This window comes from Meriones unguiculatus, chromosome 5 (genome assembly GCF_030254825.1).
Source record: "Meriones unguiculatus strain TT.TT164.6M chromosome 5, Bangor_MerUng_6.1, whole genome shotgun sequence".
Classification (NCBI taxonomy): Eukaryota; Metazoa; Chordata; class Mammalia; order Rodentia; family Muridae; genus Meriones; species Meriones unguiculatus.
In genome coordinates this window covers 1,213,921-1,232,326 of record NC_083353.1, presented here as the reverse complement: position 1 = coordinate 1,232,326, position 18,406 = coordinate 1,213,921, and the positions used below count along the sequence as shown (strand labels likewise).

Genomic DNA, 18,406 nt, shown 5'->3' with positions numbered 1-18,406 from the left:
AAGACACTTTTAAAACAATAGAATGGCTAAAGGGAAAAAGCCCAGTATTTCAGGAAGCTATATTTTGATACTATTTTGGGAGATACAATCAGGTAAGTGTAAATAAATAGGAATTCGGTAGAATTTAAAGTTAAGAACAAAGAACAAAATAGTGTTTTGTTTGTGTGTTTGTTTTTAATAAAAGATGTATTTCCCAAGTAAAGAGTCCAAGAACTTGGAAATACTCAGGACAAAAATGGTTAGGAATATATAAGCTTGTATTTTATAAAAGTATCATCTCAAAATGACAGAAATTAAAGGTAAAGAGGAAATTTTAATATTACTACCTCTTTGACCAAACAGACAATAAATAATAGTAAATAAAGGAACCAAAGAGCAAGCTAAGGCTTTTTTTTTTTTTAGCTACAGCTAGTTAAGCAGCAGCTTAAAATAGTGCTAAATTTGTTGCTTTGAAACAGGGAACAATATGATTAAAAAAGATGATAGACAAAAGTAATAAAAAATAAAGAATACATTTTCTTCATAATGCTCCGAGAACACTTTCAAAATCTGATCACAAATCAGGTTAGTAATAAGTTACCCAAGACAGAAATCAGTCAGGACATATTAAAGTGCAATAAATTGAGAAATTAATAAGTTTAAACAAAAAGTCCGTCCAGTTGGAAATTTACAAAGTATTTCATTCGGACTCCCAGTATGAACATGGCTGCATAAGTCAGCATTTTTCCCCTTTTCTCTTGGAAATCATTCAAACCCACAAAATCCATTTTTCAGAAAAGTTGGAAACAAATAAAAGCCACAGACTCCAAAATATAAGTAAGGGCTGCTCAAGGACAACTGAGATTGGGCAGAGGCCATGGGACGTGAGGGATGATGGCAGCTCATGGGGACAGGGGTTCTCACAGACTCCAGTGAAAGTGTTCTTCCAAACAGGAGAAGGCTGGGGACAGTGTCAGATGGGGGTGGGTGCACAGGGGTCTGTTGCTGTTTCTCTTTACTTTCCTATAACTTGGAAATTTTCATAATAGTTTCAGAACGAAGCACTTGCAACATGAAGTAGGAAGTATGCTCCTTATTTCCAAAGCTGCAGGAGCCTCGAAGGCAGGTCAGGCTGAGTACAGAAGCCTAGACCTGGCTGGGTTCAGAGGAGCTGGTAAGGTGGAGGGACATGGAGGAACCATGTCTGCAGGAAGCCTTATGCCTCCTTGGTGGGAAAGAAGGAAATAGCCAGGCTAGGAAAAGCCAACTCACTTAGTGGCTAGTAAATGTAATTGCATAGCATTAATTCGAAAACCCAAAGTGGAAAAAAGAAAAGAAAGTAGAAATCAAACCAATAAAAGGAGACACGTGGCTACCAGAACTGTTTTGCCTAGGAGCAGAGGAGAAGGAATGTTTTGCTGTGAACTTTTTAGAAAGGGAGCTTCAGGATGTGAAGCATGAACGAAGAAACCCAAGAATGGACAAGATCTATGAACCGGGAGGACACTGGCAAGAGAGAAGAAAGGTGGACAGGGCAGAATGGCCCCATGGAAAATACAGGTGGATAGAGATGATAGACGTGAGGAAAAGAAAATGAGGAGGAAAAGCTCTGAGGAATAAAAAGAAAGTGCAGGTGTATCCGCCAGGGACAGGAGACTGGAGGCCGGTATAGTCAGGCTTGGAGGATGACACCTTGCTTGTTCCAAACAGTGAAATTGAACAGAGAAGCATGTATTGTTTAATCAAATTTCACTACCGTGGGAAAACACTTGAGTGTATTGTTTGACAAGGTCCACTGTGAGTGCGGACGGTTGACCCAGACTGGTCAGCCTCAGACATGGTCTAGACTATAATACATATCAGACTTCAGGGAGAACGAGGGAATTCTTTACGTACTCATTCCTGTTGTCCCCATACCATTGAAAATACCAAAGCCGTTTAGAATAGAAAACAGATCGAGGTGGCTCCAGTTTTCCCGACTCTGAAAGTCCGGAGACCCTGAAGCAGCACAGAGAGGAACACGCAGGAGGCTCTGGGTAACACAGCATGGAGACGCGGTTTTTACTGAGGGTTAGGGAGTGTGACAGTGATGAAGCTGGGGAAGGAGAGAGGGGCGGTGCACAGTGAACACACTAATTGTCCTGTGGTAGAGTAAATGGAGCTGACAGGTCTTTGATCGAGGTGATGAATGACGTGTAGAACTAGGTTCGGAGCAAATGTTGTCAAGGCAAACAGTGAGGAGGAGAATCTTGCCTAAAACTGGGTGGTGGGGGAGGAGGAAGGAAAAGAGCCAGTGTGTGTGTGTGGGGGGAGGAATGGGGGTGAGAAAGGAAAACAGACCATGGAAAGAATTTTAGGAAAACAAATGTGAAGGTAGGAATTTACACCGCTATCTAAGTATAACATATATGTAAACCATAGACCCAAACGATCGGCCTCATCAGTACTCAGTATACTGCTGCTTCTCCCAGCCGCACCCCCTTCTTCCTTGTGTAGCCCTGGCTGACCTGGAACTTGCTATGTAGACCAAGCTGGCTTCAAACTCTCAAGATCTACCTGCCTCTGCCTCCTGAGAGCTGAGATTAAAGATATGTGCCCTGTACCTGGCCTTACTGCCACATTAACGTCAGTTCTTGCAGCGACTTCTAACGACAATAGAAAGTTTCAAGGCACAAGAGCTGACCGTGTAGCAGGCTGTGAAAACCGCCTGACGGGGTCTAACAAGAGGTGATGCCACGGGTGCCACCTTTTGACCATAAGGCTTTAAAACTAGAAATTAATAACAAGATCAAAAGAGAAACCTCTGTAGCCTCCTTTACCTGGAGAATCCAAAAGAAATCATATTTTAAAACACTTTTGGGGGTATAGGACCTTATGTACCCCAGGCTGTCCTCAGTCTCACTGTGTGGTGAGGGTGGCTGTGAACTTCTGATCTTCCTACAGTGCCTGAGAAGGATCCAGGCATGCACCACCAAACTCACCCTCACACTTTATTTTCAAATATATTATTCATTTTATTTTATTTTTGGTTTTTCAAGATAGGGTTTCTCTATGTAGCCCTGGTTGTCCTAGAACTCACTTGGTAGAGAAGGGTGGCCTCAAACTCAGAGATCCACCTGCCTCTGCCTCCAGGATGCTAGGATTAAAGGTGTGCACCACTACCATCCAGCTTACACTTTAAAAACCTAAGTCTTGAGAAGAAGGGGAGACAAACAAACTGTTGGACATCGGGAAGACAGCAACACAACACCTTAAACTCTCCTTGGAGCCCAGGCAGCATTCAGAGTCATCTTAACCCTAACCTGTTAATTGGCAGAGATTGGAAGCCAACTAAACAGCCAAATCTGAGATCAAGTAATTAAAATAAGTTATAGTATATATGACATTTCTGACTCACTGTCCAGCCAGAAGATTTAACTTTTCCTTTGTTTGTAGCTGTAATCTTTTAAAAATGTGTTACTTTTGTGAGTCTCAGATAACTTGAAGGTTTGATTAAGCTGAAACCCTATTTCCTAACAGACTCCCAGGCTACCTCTCCCTTCCCCTGGAGTTTTCTTTCCATCCTACCTTTTCATTTCTTTCTCTTCTCTTTCCTTCTTTCCTCCACCCTTCCAACCCTGCCCTTCTGTTTTCTTTTGTTCCTCTGTTAATGATTTTTCTTTGAGACAGGGTTTCTCTGTGTGCTCTTTGCTGTCCTGGACTTGCTTTGAAGACCAGGCTGGCCTCGAGCTTACAGAACTCTGCCTGCCTCTGCCTCCCTGAATGCTGTACCACCACCCCTCTGTTAATTTTTGATCCTGTCAGATGCAACGTTTTCTCTTCTTTCTTCCCTCACACTGTCCTGTTTCCTTGTCTTTCCTGTTTCTTCCCTTTCTTTCCTCCTATTTTCTCACTCTTGAGTCTTTTCTCACCCCCATGACAGGTCTATGATACACAGTTGGAGAATGTGGAGGCTTTTGGGGGCCTGTCTGACTTTTGCAACACCTTCAAGCTCTACCGGGGCAAGACTCAGGAGGAGACAGAAGACCCGTCTGTCATTGGAGAATTTAAGGTGTGTCCCTGGCTTGGCCTATGGCCGTGAGGCTACAGCAGTAACTGGACAGAGGAGGGTAGTGGCAACAGTGACCAGGGTGCTGCTGCTGCTGGCTTTGGGGGTGAGCTTGCGGCTGATGCAGAACTGATGCAGTGTGGGATGGGTTGGGGCTGGGTGGTGGCCCTGGTGGTTGCGGTATTATTGGCAATGATGACAGAAATGAAAATCAAGCCCCCATTTCTTTAGGGTCTCTTCAAAATTTATCCCCTCCCGGAAGACCCAGCCATCCCCATGCCCCCGAGACAGTTCCACCAGCTGGCCGCCCAGGGACCTCAGGAATGCCTGGTCCGCATTTACATCGTCCGAGCATTTGGCTTACAGCCCAAGGACCCCAATGGCAAGGTAACGTTCTGGAGCCATTGGTCCCCTGCGAACAATAGCAAGCTTGGCTTGAGGAAGGCAGAGGGCGTTTCTGTCCCAGGAAGGCCACAGTAAACCAGGGAGCCCAAAGCTGCTTGCAGAGCTGAGCGGGAGCTGGGGGATCTCTGTGAGGAACGACCCTGGTGGGGAAGAGAAGGCCAAAGTCTGTTTGGGGTTCTGGTAAAATGGGGAAGCCTTGAAGGAAGGAAAGGACCCTCATGGGCACATAAAAGCTGGTAGGCTGTGACAAAGTTAGACTTTAGGAGGGGCCTTGTGCATAGATAGAGGCCTGAAGGCTGACCACTCAGTTCGCAGGTAGAACTGGCCCTTACATGTGGTAAAGTGGGGCTGAGGCTGGTGAGGTTTTAGTGCTGTATGGGAAGGAGTACCAGGAGGGGAGGCTCAGGACTGGTGACTGCTGTGGGCCGTGGGGCTAGAGGAGAGGTGTAACCAGGAAGGCTCTTTCTGCCAGTGTTGATGGTCCATTCACCACAGGCTGGTAGTGCTGATTTTGTAAAATTTATTTTTGTTATTATTTTGTGTGTATGCACCACATATGTGCCTGGTGTCCGCAGAGGCCAGAAGGGTCTGTCATTGGATCCTCCGGAACTGGAGTTGGAGACAGGTGTGAGCTGCCATGTGGGTGCTGGGAAAAGAACCCAGGTCCTCCACAAGAGCGGGCAGTTCTTAACCTCTGAGCCATCTCTCCAGCTCAAATGCCACAATAAAAATATCATTTGCCTGGATTACTGAGTTTTATATCTTCCCTTAAATTCTATGTCTGAAGCATGAGACAGAGTTTTGGCCAGAGATAGAGGATGGAGGTCTGAAGGAGACCTGGCATGGAGGGAAGAGTTGAAAAGGAAGAGATAAGAGCAAGGAAGGAGTGGGTGGTTGGAGGTTAGAGGTATAAGCCTGGGCCCTTCCTTGTCCCCTTAGCTGTATTCAGGCCCCATATGCATCCCTGTGGGAGCGGGTAGAAGCTGCGGTGACCCCACCCCACCATGATCCTGCCTTTCAAAGATGCTCCTAAGGGCATGCAGATCACTGTTGAGTCTGGGCAGCACAGCAGGCATCCGGGACGCAGCTGTCGCCTTGGTTTGTACTCTTGAAGCGTTCATGGCACGGCACTCTCCACTTGCTCCTGTCCCACCCCTGCAGGGCGGTGGGCAGCCTGCTGCTTCTTAGAGGTGGACAGGCCCCAGACTGTCCCACGTAGGTGAAGCATGACCCTGCCTGCCCCCCTTCATCTTGGAAATAGGCCTTTGGAGCCTGGCGGAGGAATAGGTGGTCGTGTGTGAGGGTCTCACCCACCTCTTCCCACGCGCTCGTGGGTCGGGAGTGCGGGACGCTCGGGTGCCCTTTCCCACTGCTAGGGCTGCGGCTGGAACACTGGTCCAGCCATGGCGTGTGACAGGGCGTGTGGCGCGCCGTGGTATGTGGTGTGGCACAGTAGCATGGTGTATGGTGTGGTGAGGTGTGGGATGGTGTGCTGCAGTGTGCTGCAAAGTGCTGTGGCGTCGTAAAGTGCGGTGTGGTGTGCATGCTGTGGCGTAGTGTAAGATGTGATAAGGTGTGAAATGGTGTGGCGTGGTGTGGCATGGAAGGGCACGGTACAGTGTAGTGTGTAAGGTGTGGTAAGATGGTAAGGTATGTTAGGGTATGGCGTGGTGTGTCACGGTATGGAGGTGGAGCACTGGCCTCTCAGGACAATATGCACCACGGCTCCCTGATGGCCATGAAAGCCAGAAGCCCCAAAGACACCTTGACCCAGGGATTTTATTTGTCTTCCAGTGCGACCCTTACATCAAGATCTCCATAGGGAAGAAATCAGTGAGTGACCAGGAGAACTACATCCCTTGTACCCTGGAGCCCGTGTTTGGAAAGTAAGTGGGAAGTGCCTTGGGTTTGGGGTGGGGGGGCTGGATCACTCACAGTTCCGTGGGTAGGTGTGGCTGCCGTCTCTTGGGAAGTCTCCATCTCCTGCGGCAGGGCCATTATTGTGGGTCTCTTCTGCCTGTGAGCACAGGCTTGAGCCCTGTCATAACCTTCTGACTAAACACGGAGGAATTGCTCAAAGCTGGGCGCCTACATGAGCACTCGGAAGATGCGTTTCTTGGAGTATACCTCACGTTCCCACATGCTCTTCTCCCCTCTTCCCCGGTTTTAGCACCTTACCTGACTGGTACATTTGCCCACATGAGGACATATGTCACTGGGACACTATGGTTAGCCAGGAGACTTTCTAAGGGCTAACCCATCTTGTACCAGTGCCCCCGAGTGTCCCCATCCATCCCAGATGCCAAGTTAACCGTGGTTGCTCTTTTACTACCCCTCATGCTTCTGTGGTAGGAAGCTAGGGGATGAGGTAGACCCAAGATAGCCAAGGCACATGGACTCTAAGAGTGAGGGAAGAGGGCTGTGTGGGTGGCTCCTGGCTTCTGTTTGGTCATGAGTGTTTTGGGGTAGAGAGGCCCATGGCAGTTTTTTCTCTAGCGCTTGTGAAATCCTGCTCTTCCTATGTAGCCAGTAACACATTACATCCATACATTGGCATCTGTTTGTTAAGTTGAGGTCACTTGGACTGCAGCTTTTGGGGAGAGACGGTCCCAGCCAGGAACAGTTTGCTGCCGTGGTCAGGAGAGGATGGAGGGTGGAGAGAAGGGGCTTGATGAGCTCTGGCAGCTGGTATAGGGCTAGTGGTTATGGGTGTGTGTGTGTGTGTGTGTGTGTACTCCACAGGAGCACCCTCCCAAGAGTTCTTTCCATAAGCCCTCCTTCTATTCCATCTTGGAAGATGTTGTGCAGCCCTAGGAGTGCCTGGGCATGCCCTCAGTTACAGAGTTTCATGTCTCCGTCTCCTGTGCCATGATAGAAACATAGGTGTCAACATTGTGTTCCATCTTATTTGTCTATTTATTCATTATGGGTTCATGAACCAGGCAGCCAGCTCAGTTTGGGAAAACCTGCCAGACATGTGTACACACACACACACACACACACACACACACACACACACGCATGCCCGGTACAGCTGGACTGTGGGTGGCTTGTTTCAGGAGCGACAGGAGACGGAGGAGGGTAACCTCCCTAGAATGACTTTCAGTCTCCTGCCAGTACCCTGCTGCCCCTTGCTTCCCCACTGGGTGGAAGCCATCAGGTCTGCAGTGGTCCTTGATGTCGCTGGCCCTCCTGCAGGATGTTTGAGCTCACCTGCACCCTGCCTCTGGAGAAGGACCTGAAGATCACACTCTATGACTATGACCTCCTCTCCAAAGATGAGAAGATTGGGGAGACAGTCATCGACCTGGAGAACAGGCTGCTGTCCAAGTTTGGGGCTCGCTGTGGGCTCCCACAGACCTACTGTGTGTAAGTGTCCAGAGCTGGCTGCTTCCCAGTGGCTGGTCAGCCGAGGTCTATCCTGAAACCCAGCGTGGAGCCCAGTTGTTTCCGCAGATGAGGAAACAGGCTTGTAACTGGCAAGATTAGAATTTGAATCTGTACATCTTTATCATGTTATCACAGCTCAGCCTTGCTACACCCTTTTTTTGAGACAGGGTTACAGTGTAGCCCTGGCTGCCCAGGAACTCACTCTGTAGACCAGGCTGGCCTTCTGCTCAGAGATCCACCGGTCTCTGCCTCCTGAGTGCTGTAAAGGCATGTGCCACCACACCTGGCTTCAGTCACTTGTGACACACACCAAGGTCTGCAGGGTGCTGTATACCTGGAAGGAGACAGGGAGGATAGAGGGAGGGAAAGAAGATAGTATGAAAACAAGCATCATCTGGGTCTGAGGGAGCCCTGTGACTGCCAGGGCATTGCAGTTTGAATTTGAGTTCCAGTCATGAGTGCTTCAGTCCATTGCTCTTTGGGACTCTGTTTCCTCATTAGCGAAGTGGGGTGCTGAGCTGTCAGAAAGGGCACTGTGAAGGCGAAGGGTGGTCAGTTCTGTGTGCGTGCGGGGGACAAAGGCTACCGAAAGCCCTCACCATGTGACCTTGGAGTGTCTCATCTTCGTCTTGTACTTGGGCCTCAGCTCTGGACCAAATCAGTGGAGAGACCAGCTCCGCCCCTCCCAGCTCCTCCACCTCTTCTGCCAGCAGCACAGACTCAAGGCCCCCGTGTACCGGACAGACCGAGTGATGTTTCAGGATAAGGAATACACCATTGAGGAGATAGGTGAGCTGCCCTTGTGGCCACACACCATGGTGGGCTCTTCGTCTCATCTCAAAGGCCCAAGGGGACACACCACACATCAGCAGAGGAAAGGAGTGCCTGTTTACAGGTCAGAGGTCAGGATGGAGCCAGCCATCCAAGGATGTCCAAGGTTAGCCTTGATTGTCTACTTGTCACGGCCTAGAGTAATCCGGGAGGAGCCCCAAAAGAAGAATTGTCTAGATCACGTTGGTCTGTGGCCATGCCCATGAGAGACTGGATTTATGTGGGAGAGCTCAGCCCACTGTGGATGGCGCACCATTGAGGTAGGAGGACCTAGGCTGGGAAAGCAAGCAAGCTGAGCAGGAGCTAGTGAGCGAGCCAATAGGCAGAGACCTTCGTGGCTTCTGCTCAGTCCCTGTGCTGACTACCCTCAGGGATAGATTATAACCTGTAAGTGTAAGCTAAATCACCCCTTTCCTCTCTATGCTGCTTTTGGCCAGAGTGTCTTATCTCAGCACAAGACAGCAAACTAGAACAGAAGGTGAGAGTTTGGGCAACTCTGAAGGCGAGTTGAGGTCAGGGGCAGGATCTGTCTCGCTTTGGCTCTGGTGGTCAGACTTCGGTCAGAGCTTGTGGTCCATCCACCTCTGAGGAGCTCTTCTTACTGAGTTGTGCTGGCCTGCTTGCTTGATCTTGGAGAACACGAAAGCATCAAGAAGGTAGCCAGCAGGCCTTGCCACCCCATCCCTGCCCTTGGCTCTGCCTCGTGTGGTAGCTGGGATGCCCTGCCACATGCTCCCCATCTGTCTGAGGTGCCCACACTCCCACATCGCCCACCCAGAGCTGTTCCAACTCCCTGAGGTGTTTACAGGCCCAGCTGGCCCTGCGCCTCCTGCTTGTTGCAGAGATGTTTGATGTCAGCGCTGGTGCTGAGGTTATAAAAGGAAATGACGGCTTTGATGCCTGGGCCCCACCCCCTCCTCCTTGGTCTGTGTTCCTGACTCTCCCAGGGCTTTAGCCAGGCTCAGCTATTAAGAATGTGCATCTGGTTGAGGGGGGAGTCTCATTTCCTCTGGGGGCACCCGCTGCTCCGCTAGCAACTTTAACACAGGGGCTCCAGGTCATAAAATCCTGAGGTCCAGCATCTGCCTCACCTTACAGATGAAGCCATTGAGGCCAGGCTTACTTAATGACCTGCCCAAAGCCACCAGCCAGCTAAGAGCAGGCCACACTCCTGGCCCTGCAGCACACACCATATGACAGTGTGCATGGTTCAAAACGAAGTGACCGAATAGCACGTGAGAGTGGGTATGCGGATGTGTGTGTGCGTGCATGTGATGTGTGCATGCGTGTGTGCATCGCTCCTGTACTCCTGAGGCCAAGGCAGAGAGTGTAACTTCCTCTTGCTGGCTGGTGAACCAGGCTTCTTCCCAAGGCACCTGTCACAAAGTCATCTCCTGGCAGTGGGAGTTGCCCCAGAGGAAGCAGGACTCAGAAGAAGCATGGATCCCAGCTGCCCTGATGCCCATGTGTGGGGCTTCTGCAGGGTCCACGTCTGTGAAATGGGGATGGCTGTGGTACTCAGCTGCTAGGGTCCTTCTAGGGAGCACGCATGCTCACATTTATGTTAGCATTGCACGGCATGTGGGGCCTCTGTAGGGGTGTTCACTGTGCTTTTTGAGTGTGGCTACTGCCAATCACAGAACAACTTATGCGAACCAGATCATCATTCTGGCAGCACCGAGATGCCAGATTTGTGGGTACAGGTTGCTGGGCCTCAGAGTTGGGAGTGTTAGTAGATGGGTGAGTGGGCTTTGCCAGACAAGGAAGGTTAGTGTGCTTAGAAAGTAGGAATTTTCTCGGAGAGTCTTGGTAATGGAGTTTGTATTCAAAGTCTGGAGTCTATGGGCAGTGATGTTTCCTTGACTTGAGTGAGGCATGAGGGCCAGCACAGCACATCTTTGTGGGGATGGTCTGTGGTGATCCCCAAGGTGGCCCTGCTGTCTTGTCTCTCACATCCTCAGCCACTTTTGTTCTTTCCGGGGCAGAGGCTGGCAGACTCCCAAACCCACACCTGGGCCCGGTGGAGGAACGCCTAGCCCTGCATGTCCTTCAGCAACAAGGCCTGGTCCCTGAGCATGTGGAGTCACGGCCCCTTTACAGCCCTCTGCAGCCAGATATTGAGCAGGTAAGTCCTTGCCCCCCTGCTGTGGAGTCCTTGGACCCCCCTAAGTACAATATCCTAAGGGTAGCCAGAACAGCTAAAATATCACTGGGGACTTCAGGCTCTGGTCATACCCTCCGTGCCTCAGTTCTTCACAGAGTGCTCTACATGGGCTGTCAGGGCCTAACCCTTACTGCCCAGGAGGCAAGGCTAGTGTTTGCTTTAGGCACATGTAGCCTGGCTTGTGACCTGCCTGGGCATCTGACGCCTTTCTATTCCAACCTGACTAAAGGGTATCCACTGTCTCTGGCATCGTTAGTGGTTTAGTCCCAGAAGGTCATCCTGTGCTGAGCTACAGTTGAGGCCTCAGGCTGGATCCAGGAACTCTAGAATGGCAGAGGACCAGAGAGCGGTTACAAGGCTGGAGCTTCCCTTTTGGAAGAGAGGTGAAACAGGCAACAAGCTTCAGACTGGCAGCCAAGCCAGGCTGGTTGGAGGAAGCAAGCAGGGCTTGGTGAGGAGAGGACGGGAGAGCCAGGGGAAGCTCTGAGGATGCCTTTGAGAGAAACAGGCTCCCAGCCTCCCAGAGGAGCCCAGGTTAGACCCTCTTGTCCTCCAGCCACATGATCTTGCAGATATTACTGATCCAAGGTACTTTAGTTTCTGCATTTTAAGAGAGAGACAACAGTTTCCTGGGTTTGCAAAAAGGTAGGGGAGGGAAAGTGGCTTCTGTCATAGAGACCCGAGTCCTTATGTCTAAACCCTGGCTCCCTGGCTCGCTGTGGCATGTCATACACTATTCTCTGCACACTGAGGCTCCCTTGACACCGAGCCTCAGTTGACATATCACTGTCTCTGAGCAGCTTGTGCCGGGAGGGCAGTGATCTCTCATCTGTTTAGGGTCCCTCCATTCCTGGATGCTGAGCCTCTTTTGGTAGGCAAACAGGCAGGCCTGAGTTTCATTTCCTTTGGCTTGGTCCCCAGGTGTATGTGTTAGGCAGGTCTACAAAAGCTGGATGTGATGAGGTGTGTGTGTGTGTGTATGTGTGTGTGTGTGTGTGTGTGTGTCTAGAACATGAATGAAAAGCTTGTGTCTTTACAGGGGAAGCTTCAGATGTGGATTGACCTATTTCCAAAGGTTCTGGGCCGGCCTGGACCTCCTTTTAACATCACCCCACGAAGAGCTAAAAGGTAAATGGCCACAGGCTCTAGCTGGGCTCCGGACAGGAAGGCCATAGCAACTGTGGGAGAGAAGAGGGAAGAAGATTGCTTGTTGGACAGATTTTGGGCCACTGGGATCTTGGAAAACAGCTTGTTTGGGTCTGGCTAAGTGTCCAGCCAACCAGGCAGAAGGACTTTTTGGATGAGCTGGCCAGTCAGCTGGGGATATCATATCCTTTGCTGGAACCTCTATGCAGCTACAAGTCATTTCCCCTGCCAGGTTTTTTCTGCGTTGTATTATTTGGAACACAAAAGATGTGATCTTGGACGACCTCAGCCTCACAGGGGAGAAGATGAGCGACATCTATGTGAAAGGGTAGGGTTCCATCATTGTCCACCTGGGCTAGCTCCCCGTCTCCGGGGGTGGGTGGGTTTTCTCTTAGGCACAGCTGTGGTGCAGAGATGGAGAGGAACCTTCCAAGGAGGATCTCACAGTGGGAGTCTAGATCTTTAGGGACCAGCGGAGTCGTTAGATGGCCGCTCTGTGGTGTGCAGTGGGCATTGTGGAGATTTCCTGGGCTTTCCCTCACCGAGGCCCTTCACTCCCACAACTCTTCACTCGTTCAGTTCGAGGCTGCCCACCTGGTGTTGCAGGTCTGTAGGCAATGTCCTGTAGTTTGTGACCTTTGAACTAACAAGGACTGCCCCCTTCCGTGTGGCTAGCTGGATGGTGGGATTCGAAGAACACAAGCAGAAGACGGATGTGCACTACCGCTCCCTGGGCGGCGAGGGGAACTTCAACTGGAGGTTCGTGTTTCCCTTTGACTATCTGCCCGCCGAGCAGGTCTGTGCTGTTGCCAAGAAGGTGAGTGGCCCTCGGCCTGGGGCAGCAGGATCGGGGGCTTCACGCTGCTCATGGGGTCCCCTCACCGTTCAGCGTCACAGCTGGCACTGTTGCGTTCTCTGTACTACTCCTGCAGCTGTGACCCCTGTCTTCGCTTCTCACGGGGCATCACTGCCATCTCTGCGCCCCACTCCGCCCTCCTTTTCTGCTGGTATCACTGTTGCTGGTGTCTCTGCCTTCCAGGACGGTCCATAACTACACAACACAAACTCATTGCATAGGTCAAATACTGCTGTCCCTGCTTATCTCACCATTCCACATACACACACAGCAGAATGGAAGGACCTGGGGCCTGAGGCAGAAGAGTCTGGACACCCAGCATGGCCACACAGGACCAGAGGGTAGAGCCGGCTGTGTGGCCTGGGACGGGGTGGGGCGGGGCTTAGACGCTTAGTGGCTCGAAGCTTCGTCTCATCTGAGTGTTAGTCTCTGCAGTTTGAAACGGTCTAAGCAGCAGCATCTTCCCCGCACCTGGTGTGCCCTCTGAGGTTGGCAGAGCACAGTGCATAGACATGGGGCAGTTCCCAACCAGGCTATTTCCAGGGAGGTCCAGCAATGCTTTTTGGCCCACTTCCTCCTTTCTGACACTAATGGCTACCTGGAGGTGTTTTCTGCTCTCAGAGTACATGCCTACACGTGCTTAGGTCCCATCAGTCTGATTTCTACCCAGATGCAGCTCATGCTCCCAGGATCACAGCCTCAGTGACCCCTCTGTCTCCAGGCTGCAGTGTGTCTTTACCTTGAAGGGAAGTCTGAATGTACGAGTCCTCTGAATTCTCTTCATCGTCACAGCCCTCACAGCCCAACACATGGACTCATCTCAACCTCCAAGAAACCAGAGTGTCCCACCAAACATTCAGGAATCACCAAAGTTAAAAATATGCCTTTATCAAGGCTGAAGGGACTCCTCCACCCACAGTTGGCAGTAGGACCCACCAGAAAAGAAAACTAAATTTAGCAGCAAGGTTGCATAAAGTCCATCAGTGCCCAGGCTGTCTAAGTTTTGATCTTGCCTTTCCTCAGGGTTTGTCTATTATAAGTCTGTTTTCCTCATAAGAAGATATTGTGCATGTCTGAGGACCCTCATCAAATGCAGAAGTACGTCTCCTTTAGCTGTGGACAGGAAGGATGAGGCTAGGAGCAAAGCAGAAAGTGCCGAGGCATTTTTCACATCATCTCCAGGAATAGGCTGGGGGGGGGGAACTGAGGCAGAGATGCACATTGACTGCTTGAATGGCAGGGGCTACCACATTTTTACCACAATGGGGGGTTGGAGCCAGGCACGTGTGCAGCAGGGTCTTTACGTTTCCTTCGGAGAAGTTGGCGCTATGACAAGTGACTTGACATGGATGGGAAAACAGGGAGTAGCTGAGAACTGTTACCGGGCAGTTCTGAGGGCCCAGCTGTGGGTGCTGGCTAACAGCTGGGGCAGTGTGCTCTAGCACCCAAGGTGAGAAAGAAGCTGGGCGAATCATGGAGGGAGGGGTTGTCCTGGTGGAGAAAGGGAGAGTCCACAAATGGTGTCCAGGAGTGTGGAGATGCACATCTGGCGAGGAAGAGAAAACAAGTCCCCATGCAGAGGATGGCTGGATATGGGGGGCAGGAGAGAGGGGTCAAGCAGAAACAGCCAAGAGCCCAGCAGGGCCTGTCCGTACCTCTCGGGGTGGATCCTGAGAGGCAGGTGGAGCTTGCCCACAGTGGGAGCACTGAGTAGCTGGTCTGAGGGGCAGGATGAGGCGGGTGAGTGCAGGGGCTGCAAAGGCTGTGGGCTCCTCGGCTCTGCTGCAGAGGCAGACCTCTGCCTTGAGGTTTGGGGCCCCTGGCAGGCGGAGAGGCCCTCCAGGGACCCCATTAAGCAGACGAGACTGTCATAAAATACAAGGTCTCCTTTCATCCCACGTTTTTGAGCCACCACTGGTTGTAGGCCTTATTCCCCACCTGGAGCCCAGCACACCCACTGGGGCTGCCTGCATGGCAGGCCCCCACCCTGCAAATAAACAGCTAGTAAAAGGGCCCAGGCCGGGAGCATAATGAGCGCCTGGGACCTGGGGGGCTCATTCCCCAGGCTGAGCCCCTGACCAGCTGCTCCCACCAGGGCCTGTTTGAACCTCAGGCTCATTACTGAGCCCGTAAACCAGCCTGCTGAGGAATGGAGGCTGTGGCAGCCCTGCAGGCAGCCTGGAGCTGGCTGTAAAAGCCGGTTAGAGGAAGCAGGCACCTGCAGGAGGCTGGGCCAGCCAGCCAAGAGGGAGGCAAAGACAGAGATGGCGGCTGGGGCCAGCCCTGGTCTGCTTTTCTTCCATGCAGGCTGCCGCCCCAGTTATGCGGCTGTGTATGAGGGCAGCTCTTTGTGGACAGCGCCTCCCCTTAGGAAGCCTGGTGATGTGTGTGTGACTGTGGAGGTGTTCATGGCAGGTTTAACGGGTGCTGTTTGTTGCTGTGTGACACGGTACCTGAGAGAAATGACAGGGATGAGAGGTTTATTTTGGCTCACGGTCTAAAGAGAGAGACAATCTATCATGGTGGGAAGGCACAGGGCTGTGACTGCAGTGTGGAGACTGTGGCTGTTAAACCTCCATGGAGCAGGAAGCAGGGAGCTGTGGAATGCTGTTGCTTAGCTGGCCTCCGCATTTCCCCCTATGTATTCAATCATCATGGGATGATGCCTCCTGCAGTCTTCCTGTTAAACCTTCCAGGAAACACCCTCACAGACACACCTCCAGGTATGTCTCCTAGGTTATTCTAAACACTGTCAAGTTAATGATGAAGATTAACCACGGCATCCAGGGCTGGACACTCTAGTGGTTAGCCCAGTGGTTAACTGGGCTACCCAGCTCTTACCACAGGGTCCAGGTCTCAGGTTGGCCCCACTGGATGTTTCCCACACAAGCCACCTGCTCAGACAGCGCCACAGTGCACAGAGAATCCCAGTGATTGTCCTTTATGTTGAGAGTGACTAGACACAGGGGCCAGCTCACTCCCATCCTCCCAGATGTCTGGTTCTAGAAGGAGCTGACCTGTGGGCTATGGGAGACAGGCCAGGAGGGGACCTGCCGCCCCCAGCAGGAGGGGGAAACTTCCTGGCAGGCTCTGGAGGTGGAAGTGGGCTGGGGACCTGCCTCAGTGCCAGCTGCTTATAGCAGTGGGCCTTCCTCCCTTCCAGTGACAGCTGGGGCTGTACCCTGATGCCCTCTGCCAGCCCACATGTCCCAGAGACCACATGTGCAGAGCCCATTTTAGGGCTGAGAGCAGGACCCTAGAACCCAACTACATGTGTTTGAATCCCAGCTTGCCACTCCTTATTCTGTGCCCTTGGATACTCTGAGTTTCTCAGCAGGAAGTTTGGGTGTCTGTCTTAGGTTGTTGCAAGACAGTTGAGGACCCAGCCTAGAAAATGGTGCCTAGGAAGGCTGGGTCCTTTCTGTATCAATGAACAATTAAGACAACCCCTGACAGACATGCTTACAGGCCAGCCTCATCTAGACAGTTCCTCAATGGAGGCTTTTGTTTTAGGTGAATCTAAGATGTAGCAAGACATCCACTCTTGAACAGTGCCAAGCTCTTCCTCCTCATCCTGATAGGACCTGGATTGAGCATAACCCCCCACCCCCCCAGGATACACTCCACAGCCTTTTCCTTGTAGTCTTCTAGGCTAGAGGGACTTCCCTGTTTGCAGCCTCAGACAAACCTTTCTAACCTTGCTTCCCAATCCTCCTTTGGATCAGGATGCCTTCTGGAGACTAGACAAGACAGAGAGCAAGATTCCAGCACGTGTGGTCTTCCAGATTTGGGACAATGACAAGTTTTCCTTTGACGACTTTCTGGGTAAGTCTAATTTCTATAATTCTGAGCTCTTCAGGATCCCAAGTTCAGGCTCACTGGGTCCCCATTATAAGTGAAACATGCAACACAGAGCTATGTCAGAGAGATCAGGGTGGCTCTGGGTGGGGTCCTTAGCAGTGGCGATCCTTGAGTCCTGTCAAATAGTGGGACTCAAGAAGAATGGGGACATGGGCCAAAGCCAGGGCAGGGTCATGCTGGCCCTCACAGCTGCCTGGTCTCACTTCTAACAGGGCGGTCCCAAAGGTCCCAGGTCATGCCAGTCTAGCAACATAGAGCTCAGAAACTGTGCTTTTCCTTGTGCCCCAGTGGCTCTGGCTGGGCAGCCTGAGAACCTGGGGCATGGGGAGCTGGGCTGAAGGGTGGGAGTGAAGACAAGGAAGACACATATGGGGTCAGCAGGCAGTGCTGAGGGAGAACAAGTTAGTAACAGTTCTACTGAAGACAGGGAAATGTGGTCTGTCCATACGTGGGATGTTGTTCATACAAAGAAAAGGTACTGCTCTTGACTCCATTTGGCGGGCCTTGAAAACACGCTAAGTGACAGAAGCCAGCAGAAAGACAAGTGCTTCCTAAGGCCACGTCTCCGTGGTGCCCACACCTGACAGACAGCTCTAAGGAGGGAGGCAGGCTGGGGAGATGGCTCTGTCAGTAAAGTGCGTGCTTAGGGCGGAAGCTTGAGGACCCGGCTTCAAGGCCAGAACCTGTGCTTAAAGATAAAACAACCACAAAAGCAGCAGCCAGATGTGGTGGCATTTCCTTGTGATCTCAGAGCTGGGGAGGAAGGATGGGATTCTTGGTACTTGTCAGCCAGCACCAGGCCAGTGAAAGGCCTTGTCTCAGAGAAGACCAAGGTGAGCAGCACCTGGGGAACAGTATGCTTGGCTTCTGGCCTCCATAGGCACATGTACATGAACACATACACACACACACAGACACACAAACACACAGACACAGACACACACAGACACAGACACACACACACACAAACACACACACACGCACGCATACAAACACAGACAGACACAAAAACACACAGAGAGACACACACACAGACACACACACAGACACAGAAACACACATACAAGCACACACACACAGAGACACACACAGACACACACATATATACATGCACACATACAAACACAGAGATAGAGAGACAGACAGACACACACACACACACACACAGATATACACACACACAAACACACACACACAGGTATCCTTACCAGGGAAGAGTAGATTAATGGGAAGCATGGGAAGGCAATGATGGATAGTCAGAAAAATAGTTTTTTTCTATGTGCAGGAAATGGTCTGTAACTAGGGGATGTCTGTGGTTGCATAACTACCCTAGATTTGAACATGCTCAGACTGGTGATTCTTTTTAATTGAAGATTTGTTTTTATTTTATACATACAAGTATTTTGTCTGCATGTATGTACACCATGTCCATGACCCGTGTTCACAGAAGCCAGAAGAGGGCATCAGATCCCCTGTAACTGGAGTTACAGATGGTTGTGATCCTCCAAACAGCCCTTGGTGATTCTTTTTCATGGTTTTGGGCTATGTTCATTTTTAAATCATTGCTCTTCAGAGATTTTTATATATCAAGGATGCGGGATACAGTTCAGATCATTTCTATTCATATTTTTAATTTTAAAATGTTTAATTTTTAATATGTGACTGCGTGTCTGTGTAGTTTTCTGCACATGAGTGCCGATGCTGGTGGTTCAGAGGAGCTTCTGCT

The 18,406-nt window shown here is 50.9% G+C and overlaps 1 protein-coding gene across 22 annotated transcripts in view; it reads left to right on the top strand.

The window, feature by feature from the left end:
• Positions 1 to 18,406, top strand: part of Dysf (dysferlin) — a 185,750-nt gene that overhangs the window by 158,348 nt on the left and 8,996 nt on the right. For all 22 annotated transcript variants that reach the window (XM_060383434.1, XM_060383440.1, XM_060383441.1 and 19 more), the window contains 10 exons: positions 3,902 to 4,030; positions 4,259 to 4,414; positions 6,227 to 6,318; positions 7,631 to 7,801; positions 8,469 to 8,611; positions 10,639 to 10,778; positions 11,857 to 11,945; positions 12,196 to 12,291; positions 12,639 to 12,780; positions 16,545 to 16,644. In XM_060383434.1, coding sequence (XP_060239417.1) covers positions 3,902 to 4,030; positions 4,259 to 4,414; positions 6,227 to 6,318; positions 7,631 to 7,801; positions 8,469 to 8,611; positions 10,639 to 10,778; positions 11,857 to 11,945; positions 12,196 to 12,291; positions 12,639 to 12,780; positions 16,545 to 16,644 — 1,258 coding nt within the window. The remainder of the gene's footprint in view (positions 1 to 3,901; positions 4,031 to 4,258; positions 4,415 to 6,226; positions 6,319 to 7,630; positions 7,802 to 8,468; positions 8,612 to 10,638; positions 10,779 to 11,856; positions 11,946 to 12,195; positions 12,292 to 12,638; positions 12,781 to 16,544; positions 16,645 to 18,406) is intronic.